General features: G+C 40.8%; 1 protein-coding gene across 4 annotated transcripts in view; it reads right to left on the bottom strand.

Moving 5' to 3' along the window:
- Window positions 1-263: 263 nt before the first annotated feature.
- Window positions 264-15,481, bottom strand: part of pde4d (phosphodiesterase 4D, cAMP-specific) — a 175,725-nt gene continuing 160,507 nt past the window's right edge. For all 4 annotated transcript variants that reach the window (XM_041041853.1, XM_041041852.1, XM_041041854.1 and 1 more), the window contains 10 exons: window positions 15,090-15,202; window positions 7,853-7,946; window positions 7,366-7,541; window positions 7,070-7,168; window positions 6,793-6,957; window positions 6,459-6,558; window positions 4,942-5,096; window positions 4,599-4,721; window positions 4,229-4,411; window positions 264-4,138 (listed from right to left, as the gene is read on the bottom strand). In XM_041041853.1, coding sequence (XP_040897787.1) covers window positions 3,638-4,138; window positions 4,229-4,411; window positions 4,599-4,721; window positions 4,942-5,096; window positions 6,459-6,558; window positions 6,793-6,957; window positions 7,070-7,168; window positions 7,366-7,541; window positions 7,853-7,946; window positions 15,090-15,202 — 1,709 coding nt within the window. In that variant the 3' untranslated portion in view covers window positions 264-3,637. The remainder of the gene's footprint in view (window positions 4,139-4,228; window positions 4,412-4,598; window positions 4,722-4,941; window positions 5,097-6,458; window positions 6,559-6,792; window positions 6,958-7,069; window positions 7,169-7,365; window positions 7,542-7,852; window positions 7,947-15,089; window positions 15,203-15,481) is intronic.

Below are 15,481 nucleotides of genomic sequence, written 5' to 3'. Positions count from 1 at the left end.
AGTGCAGAAAAACTACAAACCACAACCACTGACTTAGGTGTGAGACATGTCTCACACCTTAAGCAGTCTTTGGGGAAAAATCAAAATGCCAAATATAGAAACTGCTGCCGTTTTTTTTTTTTTTTTTTGGTCATCTGTCTGCCCAACTGTTTCGACTGTCATCTCTTTTACCAATAAAGCAATAATAGAGTGCATCCATCCCACACTACACACATACTGACTGTATTTTAGCCACTGTAACAAAGAAAACAGAAACCAGTGAGTAGGCAGAATCAACCCATGCTTTTATTTAATCCATTGCATATAAAAACTTTTTTTTCATTCTTTTTATTTGTTTTTTACATAAAGTTGTATGATCTACAGTGCTATCCAATAGACTGCAATTAACAAGGAATCCATTAAAATAACATTTTAATTGTCCTGTGAAACGTCCAGACAAGTTGGCATTCTAAAGACATAACCCAAAAAATAATTGTCCTGAAGACCTTTTTTTTTTTTAAGTTACAGTTTGTGTTTTCCTTTCATACCATAAAAAATAGAACACATAATGAGAAAAGAACCCACTGTTTCCATTGGTCCAGGGCTGTTTAGAATCTACAGTATGTGTGTCAAAATAAGAGTCCCTGTTTTGGGGACAGTGATGTCACTCACCCCAAACCCTAATCCCACCCTCCCAACCCCCCTTCACTACAGAAATATACTAAACCCTTCTCCTGTCCAGGCAGAAAGATGTCAGTGGTTTTGGGTATTGCAAGTAATGTGAGTAGAAGTGTGGGCCCAGCATAGATAAGCGACACACTGTCAGTGTTTCAGCCATAATTAATGCAGCAGTGGCTGAACATGCAGGTGTGTCTCAAAGCCTCTGTGCTTCATAGGCCGTGGTCGAGCACCAACTGCACATTCCTGTTGCGCCCTATTCAGTGTTTGTAGCTGTGACACAACCAGACAGATGTAGACGACACTGCAGTAACTCCACACAGACACAAAGAGGCAAAGTTGCTGCCATATCGTTTACATTCAGCAGGTTGAGTCATGTCTTTGAGTGTAGTGGCAGGGTGAAAAGAAAGTGCGAGTTGTTCAGACCACGTCTACAGCAAATGCGACTCTTGGACATCCAGCTATAGGCCACACATCCCTCAAGCAGTGAATCGATGACTTGCAGTTGACCTGAATCTCTACAAACCTCTGCACTGACAACATATTTGATACCCAGTGCCACATTTGTGATGCAAATTGTGTTTGGCTGTGATAGTATAAAGGCAACTTTTTTTTTCACAACAGGAGATCAGGCCAACCCAAGCCAAAAGATTCACTGATGCAGCAAAAGAGAACTAGAAAATAAAAGAAATAAAAGGCTAAAGTAAATGACATGCGTTGAATTTAAGGCACAGCCCATGGGCCAAGGAACAGTTTCTTTTTAAAAAACAATTTGGCTTTCCCCCTCTCTTCACTGAGCTAGTTCTCAGATAAGCAACATGTCGATGGATCATTTTTACACTGAAGCTCATGTGTAATAAAACATTCTCTCAACAAGAGGTACGTAATACAGCCACACCATCACCAAAAGGGATGATAAGAATCAACCATTTACAACAAACGGCATTATGATAGTAATAACATTAATAATTATATATTATATACAGCACAATAAATATATGTTTGTAAACAGCGATAAAACCAGAAAAATTTTATTACAGGTAAGGGCATTGGGTGAGGATGAAAAAAAAGAGGAAAATATTGGCACAAAATGAAAGATTAAATAAAAAGTTTTGAAATGACACATAGTTAAAACAAGCACTCTTTAAAAAAGCAGTGTGCAGTATTTCAAGTGTTTTTTTTTCCTTTTGTTTTTTTTTTTCCTTTTGTTGATTTTCTATATTTTATGTACACAGAGAGAAAAAAAGAATATTTGGGTATTGTAACTGGCAAGCCTGTACTGTGGTCTATGCTACAGTGAAATATTTACTGTACCACCTTTATATTGCAAAAACAACTCAACGAATAGAAAAATATACCAATAAATAATAGCATTAGGTGTAAAGTGAAAAATGATAGAAACATGGAAAAAGGAAGAGACTCTTGGCCGAGGTGTAAGACAGCATTGTTCAAGCCTAAGTATGCATGAGTGTGTGTTTTGGCGAGTTTAAACATATTAAAAATATCAAAGAGGTGATATATGAGTATATCAGTGCATTAGAGTATCTACGTAGAGGATAGTCTTATCTGATGACTACGCGACGGAGCTGATTGTCTTGTCGAAAACAAAGACAGCAACTGGGTTTAATGATGCAATGGCAAAATGAAATATTCTGATGAAAAATAAATTCAGAGCGATCAAAAGAAAATGAAGTGGCTGAAGACAAGGAGGTATGCAGCCGTTGGTGATGTGCACAACAAACAAAATAAAAGGCTTTCATGACATTGGTATAAAATCACTCAGTAATTTTTAACGCCATTACTACTTCTGTATACTCGGAGCACTAATCAAGCATCTAAAAAAAGGTGCTTTTTGTATAAACTACAAAGCATTGCATTGTCTCAGAATGTGTTCAAGAGAACTGCAGGCAACAATAATAAAAATTTAAAGGCGTCATTCACATCACAAGCAATTTCAGTGAGAGCAAAGCATTTGACTGAAGGTTTCTGCTTCCTTCTCAGTGAAAACTCTCACCAAAAATAATAGTTTTTATGAATAAATTCCAAATTTCAAATCACAGGACTGACGAAATATGAGTATAGTGACATGGGAATAGTAGTATAAATGCTATTGGAGCAAGTGCAAACACCTCAGAACACTCGTAATGTAACCCAGTGGTAAAGATACCCTTCTGTGACTCATTTCTCCCCATTGGTTTCCAAAAATTCTCTCATCTTCTTTGCTAACAAAAGAAAGCCTAGGATTGCAAAAGTAAATTCTAGAAAATATCTGAATCTTACATACAGTACAATAAAAAAATTAAAGAGGTCTAGGACAGCATCATGGCTGTTTAGATTTGAGCTTTGTGTCAGTCAGGTTTTCAAGGAAGACTTCCACATCAGAAATGTGTCTCGAAAAAGCTCCCCAGTGTGCTGCAGTTTTCATCTTTGTGGCATCCCATCAGGTTTTCAGCAGAAAGGCAGAATAACATGCCTCCTAATTCATTGTGGGGACGAAATGACCTAACTGAGAGGGAGAGTCGCCTTTCAACGCACCAATAATCGTCTCTGTAGAGTATGGGCACTTGATAAAACACAGAAACGATGCTAAACTTTCAGGCAAGGCTGAGACGAAGCGGAGGGAGGGAAAAAGTGATTTTTATGTATCATGTGAACAGCACTGAGCAGACCGAACTGTTCATCCATGTCCTAAACTTAAGCTCGTAAAGGGGGAGGTGAAATAAAGACACACCACTTCAGTACAAATGGGAATGGAAAGGAGTTTTCCTGAGTGCAAAATAACTTGAAGAAGTACCGGTGGGCGTGTCTGAACAAAGCTGACAGGAGGAGTGGCCAAGGTGGAGAGCAGCGCACGCTTTGGAACCATAAACATAGATGTATAAAAAACACAGACAGACTCCACAAAACCCAAAAAATATTCTATAAATAATTATCTGTCATTACTAAGAAGAACAGTTAATCAGGTGCTGTCCATAAACTGCTATGTGTCGGGGGATTTCTCTTTCTCCTCATCCTCCACCTCCTCCTCCTCTGCTACCTCTTCCTCCACCACACATGGTTGTGAGCAGGGTGTCTCCCCCTCTTCTGCTACCTCCTCCTCTTCGTCCTCCCCCACCTGTTCGTCCAAAGGAATCTCTGTTGATTCAGAGTCCTGTGTACAGAGTGTTTTAGAGTCAGTACAGCTGTTGTCCTCCTCTTCCTCCTCCTCTTCTTCCTCCTCCTCCGGCTGGCTGCCGCTGTCTTTCTCAGTGTCCGACTCCCCGTCCTCCTCCAGGGTGAGCTCAAATTGGAACTTGTCCCCTCCTGGGGGTCGAGTGCCATCCTCAGGCTCGTCCAGGGCAGGAGAGGGACTTTGAGGGATGGTGCTTTGGTACCACTCCCTGTTGTCTTCCAATGTGTCCAGTATGTCCTGGGCGTCCGGATGGACCAGGTCAGCCCACGTCTCCCACAAAGGGTGAACAATATAGTCTATGAAACCAACCTACAGGACGCAAGGGGGGAAGAAATAGGTAATTTAGTGTGTGTCCAAGCACAGTACAGTACAGTACATTTGTGTGCCTGTGCACAGTACCTGGCTCTTTTCTACTGAGGCATTGTGTTTGTCACACATGGGGCTGATCTCCATGCCCCTCTCCCTCTCTCGGTCACCCTGGCTGAAGAACTCCTCCATGATGCGGTCCGTCCACTGCCGGTACAACTGGAGAGGCTTAGTGGGGTTGCTCAGGTCTGCACAGTGCACCATGTTCTGGAGAACCTGAACATAAAAAACAACAAGGTCTAAAACACGGTGCCAACGCTAGCCACATGTTCCATGATATAAGGTAGACTGAAGTCACGGCATCATTTACAAAAGTGAAACTTCAGGTTGAACTTAGATGCAACAAATTTGTTCCTTTGACCAATTGCAAACCAGACCTGAGGGAGTGAAAAATCATTCTGACCTGTATCCTGTCTGAGTAGTTATCCAGCAGCAAGACACCAGAGCTGGTCACCTTCTTAGTTTCTACCATAGTTTTCAGATCAGCCAGTAGATTCATGTGCTTCGACATGTCTGTTGCTAGCACCTTAGGACACCCAGAAACAAGCCATTAGTATTCAGACAAACAAATGCAGGAGGTATTTCATATCAAATGAAATCTAATGTTTTGAAAAGTATTTAATGTAGGCTATATACTGTTTTGTAAAATACAGCATACATAATACTTTCTCTGTTATCTTTTCCACTGAACAAACAAGGTCAATTAGTATAAATCTCATAGAAGAGACACAAATTCTTTCACTTACGATGTCAATGACCATCTTTCGCAGTGATTGTCTTTGTTTTTTGGTCAGGTTTTGGAAGATGTCACAGTTCTCCTCTTGTAGGAGCTTGAAACCAACTGCTAGATGGTGGTTCTCCAACACAGAAGAGTCATTGTACATCAACGCTAGCTCTGAATCTGCAGGGAAGACAAGATTGATTGTTTTAGTTTGTGGAATTGTTGGGTTTTCAGGATTTAAAAAAAAAAAAAAAAAAAAAAAAAAAAATGGGGTCCAAATTTGAAATGTATAAAATCAAGATATTCACAAAATTTATGCATCAAGAAATTTGGAATTATTTTGCTATAACAATACATTTTCAATATAATTTCAACAACATTAGTTGCTAATTAGAGCTACATATTTCTCTGCTAATAGAACCGTCTAAATTATATACGTGTTGTAGTTACACATGTAGCATGCAGAAGAAAGCACTATAATGTTTTCCACTGAGAGGCTTCCCCTCCCTGGGTCATTTGAAGGTCTTCTAGCTGTATTTAGATTTTCCATTAAGATGCATTAGTCTTGGCCACTGTGGAACAGATCAGCAGAAAGGAGAAAGGGGATCCTGCTCTGTGGCTGACAGAAGATCAGTCTGGTGGCTCCTAACTAGGATGACTCACACTGCCCTTACTGCAGGGATTCCCCATTTGGGCTTATGGGAAGCACAACACATTTTGTGTGTTAAGTGTGTGAGACTGTGCAGTGTCTTTTCTTTTCTGCTCTGATGGTATTACTAATACTCTTATGCAACACTCACATTTGTAATGGTCTCCTGAATGGCTGTTTAAGGCAATACCCAGTGGATATAAAGTCTATTTGTTTGTGTTTTCCTCTAAATTGCCAAATTAAAGTGATATTTGTAGCACCTCCAGCCACGAACGAGTGAGTCAGTTAAAGCAGATATAGCAGGAATTCACTCTCTTGCTTGAGGACACTTCAGTTACCAGAACAATGCCAAAAACAATGTTAGTCTGATTAAAGGCTCAGGTCACCCACCTTCCACCACCACCTTTGGTGATATCGAGTCATGCAGGTAGTTTTTTATACTATTTATTTTTCCAGGTTTTGAGATGAGTCTTTGGGATTTCTTTCTCCATTTTCAATCACATCTTTCTATAATCATAACATTATTCTATAACACCCACATACCTCACTGTCAAGGGTAAAAATATGGACTATGTTTTATAGTCCATATAAAAAGAACTGTTCTCAGTTTGAACAGTGGCTAATCCAGAGTAACAGGGAAACTGATCCACCTTTGAACTGCCACCTACTATCTTAAAATAGGTCAGGTTCCCTAGAATTCAATGAGAAAATCTGATTTATTTATTTGTAAATGTTCTAATTTTGGTGGCCTGACTACTAGTCAGGCATAGTGCAGGTTCCCACCTGGGTATCAGACTGTGAGTGTGTGTTTGTGTTTGTGTTTGTGAATACACACTGATAACACTGCTGAGCCACTGACGTAGCTGCTAAGACGGCACTGTTTTTAGACTCACTGGTGTTGATGAGGAACTGGTTGGAGACTCCAGGATGGTCCACATCGTGAATTGCACTGGCAAAGATGGCAGCTAAGATCTCAAGGTCTGTGAACACAGCCTAGAAGAAAAGAGCCAAGCACATAGGGGAGGAGGGAGGGCATTGATGAGAGAATCAAATCGCTGGACAAAAATATCCTTGCAAGTAAGAGCCATTGATTGGACTCTGAGCAAGAGTTTGATTGAAGCTGATTGTGGAAGCGTGGGCTGTGTGTTTGTGCGCATGTGTATATGTCAGTGCACGCGTGTGTGTTCCTTTGCTTTGGTTGTGTGTGTGTGCGCACATTAGCCTCACCTCGAGGGCGGGGGTAGATAGCAGCACGTGAGTTGACTGGGTGACGTCAGCAGCATGAATGTTGTTGTGGTAGGCCACATCGCCATGATAATGGTCTTCTAAGGTCATCAGGTATGTTATAAAGGTGTCAAGTGGAATTTTAAAAGTTTTTAATAAGTCCCTCTCCTAGAAAGCAGAAAATACAAGTGGGAGTTTATGGTCAAAACCATTTCAGGATTCAGCCATCATTTATTTGGGGTGAAAGATCGAGACAAGTAGAAGAAGTGATGATTATTACCTGGAATATTGTGTACATCATGACTGTCAGTGGCCGATTCCCAGAGAACTCTGAGATTTTAAAAACGTTAAGGCCCCATTTATTCACATGCTCCAGCTCCTGAAAAAGGAATTAGAGACACAATTAGAAACAAAACATTCTTTTTCATTTACTTCCTTCTTTTGCTTCATTATTACCTAAGCCTCTGCCCTGAAGTACATTTCAGATAGGGCCCACTGTATTTTTGTGAATATATAATTTATTGAAATTGCTTCACAGTGTTTGTATACATGGTTCGTCAGGACATCCAAACACACCTTTGCGAGTTCATCCTCGGTCTCTGTCTTGACTCCAAAGCGAGGGATATTGGAGTTTGTGAGGCTGGAGGAGTGTTGCAGCTTTTTCACCCCGCTGATCTGAGACATGGGCTTGTTCTTCTTCTCTTTCTCCTTCTGTGTCTGAGGGGATGGCATCTCCACTTCATGTTGCTTGTCTGTAGAGACAGAGAGAAACATAAGTGGAAAGTGAATATGAGGACAAGGAAGTCTTTTGTTGTGCACATTATTTTGGGTTCCTGTTGAAATGGTTTAACCAAAATAAAAAAAATCTAGTTTTACTAATGTAATTAGCAGCTGATTTGATATAGTGGTACTACTATATCCTGGTTTTAGTAAAAAAAAAAATTGCTTTGTTTATGAAATTTTTGGTTATGGCACTTTAAACAAGATTTTAGAGAATGGCAGCATTTATTTTTAATTCCAAAGCAGTGAGTCAACCTGTCTATCTTCTTGTGTCATCACTCACCCAGGAAGGTGCTGGAGATGAACTCAGACACCTGGTTCCCAGAGCGGCTCATTTCTGATAGGTGAGTCAGTTCCCTGTTCAACATCCTCTTGAACTGAAAAAGGGAGACACACACAGAGATGATGGGTTTAATGGTGTGTAATACGGGGCAGAAAAATCATATTTACATATTTTTTTACAGCTGGTACTCAGCAGCACCATATATGTATAAGGATGTATAAATAAATCATTAAAATAAAGACAGAAAGTGCACACACAAATAAACTAGAGTCTTTTGACAATAAATGATCTTTAAAAAGTAGGAGGTACCTACACTGTGAGGCCATAAAAACGAAAACTTCTGTTTTATTAAAAATATATTTTCATGATATCTGTGAAGACATCAAATTATTTTATTAGAACACACTGCCCTGCTGGCTCGGGCCTTCTACTGAGAGATTCTTGAAATTTCCCATCTGGTGCAACACACATAAACATAGCAGGTCAGGGGGCTACGGCAAGAGTTGTACGTAATGAGTAACCCATTTTCCCAGTTTTCTTCTTTCAATTTCAGTTTTTATCTGACACACTGTCTGTCTCTCTGCCACTTCCTCTCCCTCTGTCCCTCACCTCATTTTCTCTTCTCTCTCATGTACGTAATTGGAGCGGCAGATCCAAATTTAGCTCTGGCTTTTGATTTGAAGACCCAACTGATTGATGTGGAGGAGAACGCTGGAAATCGGGGATTTTCCAAAGTGGTTGCAAAACAACAGAGTTACAAAACGTTTTGTGAAACAAAAAGCCTCTTGAACGATGCCTCTGCACCGTCTGAATCACTTTGGCTTCAGTCCCAATGCATAATGTATGTCTATTGATTAATTTAAAATCAATGTTGATCACTTAAAATAGACCATTACAACACTGTAGAGTGCTTACTGCGCAATTGTGGATTGACATCCTATTGAATATCACCCATGGGTATTCACTGGGTGGCTTTTTAAAATGGAGACACAAGAGGCAAAGAGCCATCTGTAGTATGCTTTTGTCAGGTAATAAGAGACAGTAGCATAGAAAATTGACAAACACATCAGGTTTGTTAAAACAAATAAGTGACAGTGAAACATATTTAGATATTTTATTCTTTAATTTAGGCTTGTGGCTGGTTTCTAAGAGACCCTTTGTGAAAGTAAAAAACCTTAAATGGCAGACAAGTCTGTATGAACAAAATCACTTAAAAATATAATCACATATGTTTATCCGTTCAGTTCAACCAACCATGTCTTTGTCATTCTAAGTACAGTGCAGGCACCATCAGCTTTCCCCATCACAGATTCATCAAAATGAATAATGGATCCAGAAATGTCACACCTGTCACACTGGTCCATGGGCGACATGTTGGGCGAGGATCTATATCAGTATGCGATTTCTATTTATGGTCATATAACCCTGCATCCTAATCTGTGTCAACCAATCACTTCAAAACACACTTCCACTCTCTGGAAATGAATTTCAACAGTCACATTAAAATAGACGTGTGAACACTCGAATAATTAATTAAAATACGCTAAACTGAGACCACATCTTACCTTTATATATCCCCAGGACACAGAGAGCAGATAATTAGCTTCAGGCATTTTGACAACTCAATCAATAAAATAGATCCAAAAACAAATGAGTAGAGGTTTATGGCCCAAAATACAGTTTAGATGATGAAAGCGATACAAAAACAACCCAAAGCTCTGGCCAGTGAAAGACCTCAACCTGAAGAGCCTTCAGAGCTCGGTCCTGTGCAAATTGGCAGTAAAGTTGCTGTAGAGTCCATAAATGAAGCGTTGTGTTCCTGCTCTGAGAATGTCCACAGAAACGAGCCCATGTTCCAAAAAAATCGAGAGCAAAAGCAGATTCTGAGAGAAGTAGTGGGAATGTGGCTCCCCAAAGATCCGATGAAAGCATATCGTGACCACACACACTGTGATACACACTGACATGTGCACGCACTCACACACACGCACGCAGACACACATACAAACGCTCGCATACAGGGACACACTGCTGAGGTTGTGAATAATTGATGATGGTGCGGATGCTCGGTAGATGCCAAAGCACCAGGACAGCAAAATTTCCTATCAACAGCTCCCAAACAGGGCTGGCTGCCTGACTGCCTGCCTGCTTCTGTGTGTATGACACAAGCTCCCATGTGAGGAGCACAGGCTGCTTCCATCGCAGTGTCACACAACAGCAGCAAATCAGGGCCCAGAGATGGAAGAAGTGTGAGCTCATCATCACCTCTGATTGGCTTGGATTGAAACATACTTGAGGTCACCTGCTATGTGATTGGCTGGGTCTGAAGTCAGTGGAAAATCTCCCCCTTCCCCTTCCTTCAATTCCTGCAGTGCACCGGGATATGATTTTATGTGTGTGCGTGTGTGCATACAGTACATTCTTGTTTGTGCGTATGAAAGGTTTATTCATATTACATGCAACAGTACATATGTATGCATCTGTTTACGTGTTGACTGACTTAACCTTCTGTACAATGTGACAGACAAGCATCATCCAACATGATACAATAATGAAAAACTGAGGTCAGCTTTCACCCCAGCATTCATGGTAGGTGAGTCACAGTAGCATCACTGGTGAGATGATGAAAATACATGAAAAACCCATTAATCTTGCAAAAAGAATGAGCGTCACAGTCATCTGAAGTGGGCTCAGTTGGAAATAAACTAAAAGCACTGTGTCCACACAGGCTGCTGCATGTGACGCTGAGCTCAAGAGGCTATTGCTTTAGTTGAAAACAAGGATCAAACCTTACTGAAAGAAGAGTTTTAATTTTTCCATCACTAACAGTACAGATGGCCCTCTTATCAAATAAATTAAAAACATCGAAAACACCCATTTCACTGCTATTAAACTACATTTAACTATCTGCCATTTTAATGTTATTTTATTTGATCAGGTAGCGTCATAGAGATCTCTTTTTCAAGAGAATTAAAGAAGATTTAAGGTCACACCTTACATGTAACCACCATAACAGCAAATAAGAAACCTGCCCCAACCTTACCACCCCCCCATCCCCCCCCCCCCCCCCCCCCCCAAAAAAAAACAAGTCAGATGACAACAATCAAGGTATACAAACTATTACAAATGTTATAAAAACATCACATAATAAAAGCTTAAAAATCTCCAAAGTGATTGAGAATATCTGGCTTGAGAACTGCCATCCCACACAGACAAACCACAGACACCCACACATAATAGCTCATTATAAGCCTGAGAAAACAGACAACTTTTCAGTTTATCTTTGAACATGGACACAGGTATCACATCAGCACTAGTACTTTCAAACAATACCCAGCCCTTGTTACAAGATTTGGGATGTGAGGAAGTTCAGCAACTTTGATGGTACAGCTTCACAGATGAATACTGTAGTATTCATCTGTGATTCATAATCACACAGTGATTATGAATTCTTGTCAATCAGGAAGTCTATATAAATATATACAATTTGTCATTAGTGATAAGGTGACAAAGTGATATAAGTGTAAAACAGTGTGATAGACAGGGTTTAACTGCTTAATGATGGGGCAGCATGATAATACATAATAATGAATTACAGGCACAGGTAAGAATGTTTACCTGTTTTCAGGTTAGCGTTTGTGAGAAGTTGCCTTTTCTATGATTTAGAAAAGACAGCTTTTAGCTATATACACAAAATAGTTAAATTTTTTCTTGTTGATTGCAAGTGGCTTCTACAATCTATCAACTTGGGATTCTTTGAAGAGGTGATCTCTCCTTTCAGTCTCTTGGTGTGCGTGTACCCGTGCACATGCATGGTGTGGTGTGTCTGTGATGGTCCAGTGATTACATGGATTGAAAAGGGACCAATTTTGTCTCTGCTTACTTTACACCCCATCTCTACAGCCAGCCTGGCACTGTGAGTAATTTACAGCTACGCTGGAGCAGATGAGGCCACTGGCTAACTGAGATCCAGCGGCTTTGATTGACTCAGAGCCAAGCAGGCCAGCACAGGCCCCAGCACGCACACACGCACACACACGCACACACACACACACACAGTTTACTCCGGGGGGAGCATATACACAAATATAACGCCCACAGACACCCCTCATATCCACACAAACTCCCTCTCTCTGTCACGCAAACACACACACACACTTATTGATAGCTTAGCCAAGAGGTGTGAACACAAACTATTGGGTAAAAATTGGAAAGTGTCACACCAAGCTTAGCTGTGACTTGTGTGTAATTTGTTCTTCGGCAGAGTGACCAAAAATATCCGTTCCCTGCTGTATATAGCCCATGACACCTCCAGATCTCTGTTGCATTTGTTTCTTTTCTCACATAGCACACTTATTCTGGCGGCAGACGCCCCCTCTCTACAGAACACAGAGAGCAGGAACACTTTACTTGCAGCAACTATTTTCAATGAATGTACTGCTGACTATGAAAGGTAAGCTGTCCATTCATGATCTAAACAAAATGTGGAGAAGGAAATCTGTATGTAGGAAGGTAACATTAAATATAAATAGTTAAACAGTAATGGTAAGGGGTAAGACACCGGTGTGAAATATAAACAAAGAAATAATAATAAGAAAAAGGAGCCATTTTAATTAGTATAGAAGGAGAACTGAGCCTAATGAGAGAGCTCATCAGTTCAGGCACTCCAAAAGACAAAACCCACCAGCCACTTGTTCAGTTACTGAACAATGACTTTGACCTGCATGTGTAAGATAGTAACTGAATATTAGGTGGCTCCTGGTTAAAAAGACCTTTTTCATGCGTTTGGTCATTAAAGATGTCACTCTAGACATGTACCTTACTATGGCTGCAACAAGTGATGCCACTATTAAGAGGCTATTCCTGAGGATTCCTGATTATCTATCCCATCACTCCACATGTAACAGGAATCAGTCCTGCTGACATGATGATGCCAAGGACTGAGATCTACATTTGACCTTTGCCTGTTACTGCCTGACACCACAGCCAGCCAAGATTCAAGAGAAGCAGCTAAACAAACTGGCTAATGAAGTTTTGCTCTCAGAGATCTTGTCTGCACTAAAAAAAACCCCACTCCTTCTAGTGTTACCCCAGAAGAAAGTCAGACAATGATGGAGCTTGCTGATCAAATCAGTTGCTGATTCCAAAAACACCTACACCCACACAAAGGGTAGAAATGCGACCACAGGAGCATCCTAAACTAGAACCACCAGATAAGCCAACAGTGCAATGCTCAACTCAAGAGACATGTGTTCATCTCAAAGGATATGTTAAAGTGAATTTTTATTATGCCACAACAACAACAATAATAATAGTGAGCATGCCATCTCCTTGGTGTGAGATCCTTATGGGGGTAAACAGTTGTGTCGCCTTGTTTAACCTATTGTTGTAGCAGCCCCTGGGCTTGATAGAGTAAGTCTGAGAATGCTGATGTTTCAGAGGTGACATGCATTATTTTCCAAGGTTATGTCAAAATCTGATTGAGGTCATTACTGGGGGATGGTGGAAGCAGAAGCCATCACAAAGCAAATGCAAAACAACAGCAGCTACACAATGTGACAGCTAAAGGACACCATTAAAGCACTAGTATAGGTGGTGATTTTCACTGTCACCGGACATCACACATTCAGAGGAAAATGCAGGAATCTGATATAATTTTGTTCAATTTACTTCAAGGGAATTCCATTGTTTCTTTTTAATCCCAGACTTTCCTTCATTGATGAATTAAGGATTATGTTGAGTGCTGATAAATGAAAGTCTGCAGGATACAGACACAAAGTAATGGCTATGTGTGGGAGATGTAGTGACTGTATTACCTATGATGTGTGTGTGTGTGTGTATTGCTGGAGTTAGATAGCAGGCTGGTTGGGCCTGTGGCTGTTGCCATGACAACCGGAGATAGCTGTGCTGGTGAGCGATGGTGAGGCAGTGTATGTTACAGGTTTCTTTTTCCTTTTTTTTTTTCTTTAATCTTTTCACTTTCAAACGAGGTAGATGTCCCGCTCATGTATGTGATTGTGGTACAATCAGCGGTAAGCGTGTGCTTTTGTGTTATTCCTTTGTCTGTCGTCCTCCTTGCTTCTCCTCTTGATCCATCCCCCTCTTGTGACATCACAGTGTGTGACATCACCAGAGCCCAGAGCTGATCAGCATTCAGAGCGGCACAGCAGCTTCCCTCCACACACACACATGCACGCACGCACGCACGCACACACAGGCGACTGAGCATGCTCGCAGCACATCTCCCTGCCTGCATGACGATGCTATCACTAAAACACATAGACAACACAATACAAACAGTCCAATGTGCCCTTTGATGGCTGAGCACTGAAAAGGTGTCAAAGCACATTGTACAGACAGCTCATATGACAACCAAATTCTTCCTCCTCAGGCTCAAATAGTAACTACTATGGCTTGATAAACACTTGACAAATGAACAAGGAGCAGGGCTTGGTGACAAATGAGCAGGCCACACACAGAGGAGGTAACGCTTAGTTTCTGTTATTCTACACACATTAAAATCAATCAAATTAACAGTCTATAACCTATTTGTTCTATTCTCTCCTGGTAATTTTGACAAAGCCGTGCCGCACATCAGCTTAAGCAATAAACACTATTTCTCTGCTGCATGGTGACCATGCGGTATCTATTATATTGCAGAATTGCAGAATTTACACGCTCCTGAAAAGTTTCTTTGTATCTGTATATTTCTTCATTCATAAGGATGAATGGAAATGCATTTGCAATTGTGGATAGATTTCAAAAAGTCTGCTAAAATGGTGCAATTTAAAAAAAAAAGACCTCCCTTATCTGAAGTTAACCTGTGAATATAGTAGCTGTAGTAGTAGCACACTTTTTGACAACCACAAATAAATTCTGTAACCTATAACAAACACTGGATATTTGGTATATGAAATAGTGTAACCTTAAAGATTTTTTCTATATACTATGCATCATATATGCCTCTAGCACCACACTACACTTTAAATATACTGTATGTGTTACGCTCAAATTGAAGTTTAAGAGCACATTCTGTTCACATCAGCCACAAAAATACCCTCCACAGTGAATTCTGGGTAGCTGCTTCTGTATGTTTCAATAAATAAGACAGGCAGTGCATTCCTACAACTGTGCATTTTAAGTCTAAAATAAAAAGTAAAGAGAGGGAACTGTACACAACTGTAAGATGAAAGCTTTGTCTAAACAAGTTGGTGTAAACTTTTTAAGTTATTCTTACCTTGTTGGAGGCCATCTCACTGACTGAGTGTCTTGTCTGCAGCGTCTCCAGCTGGTCCAGACACCAGTCCAGCTCCTCCAGGGTCTCAGTGGCCAGTTTCTGGTAGGCCTCCTCTGCAGGGGCAAGACAGGAGGGCAAGGGGTCAGTAAGGGCCCGCTTCAGAGGGCTAGTGGACGGTCCAGGCCCGGGGTCTCCCACCCCACAAACAGCTAAGCTGGGATACCCCGAGTAGACACATGGGTGACTCTTCATACTGGACAATTGGGTCAGCTGTGCGGGCCTGGGAGTAAGGCCTTGTTGTCCTGTATCCTAACCAAAGGGTGAACAGTCACAGGTCAGCTGTAGCAAATCTCACTGATTCCCTTGGAGAAAAAAAAAACCTCCAGTGCAGA

The sequence above is a fragment of the Toxotes jaculatrix genome, chromosome 7 (genome assembly GCF_017976425.1).
Source record: "Toxotes jaculatrix isolate fToxJac2 chromosome 7, fToxJac2.pri, whole genome shotgun sequence".
Lineage (NCBI taxonomy): Eukaryota > Metazoa > Chordata > Actinopteri > Toxotidae > Toxotes > Toxotes jaculatrix.
Note: the sequence above shows the minus strand (reverse complement) of the source record. Positions and strands in the feature narration are given on the sequence as shown.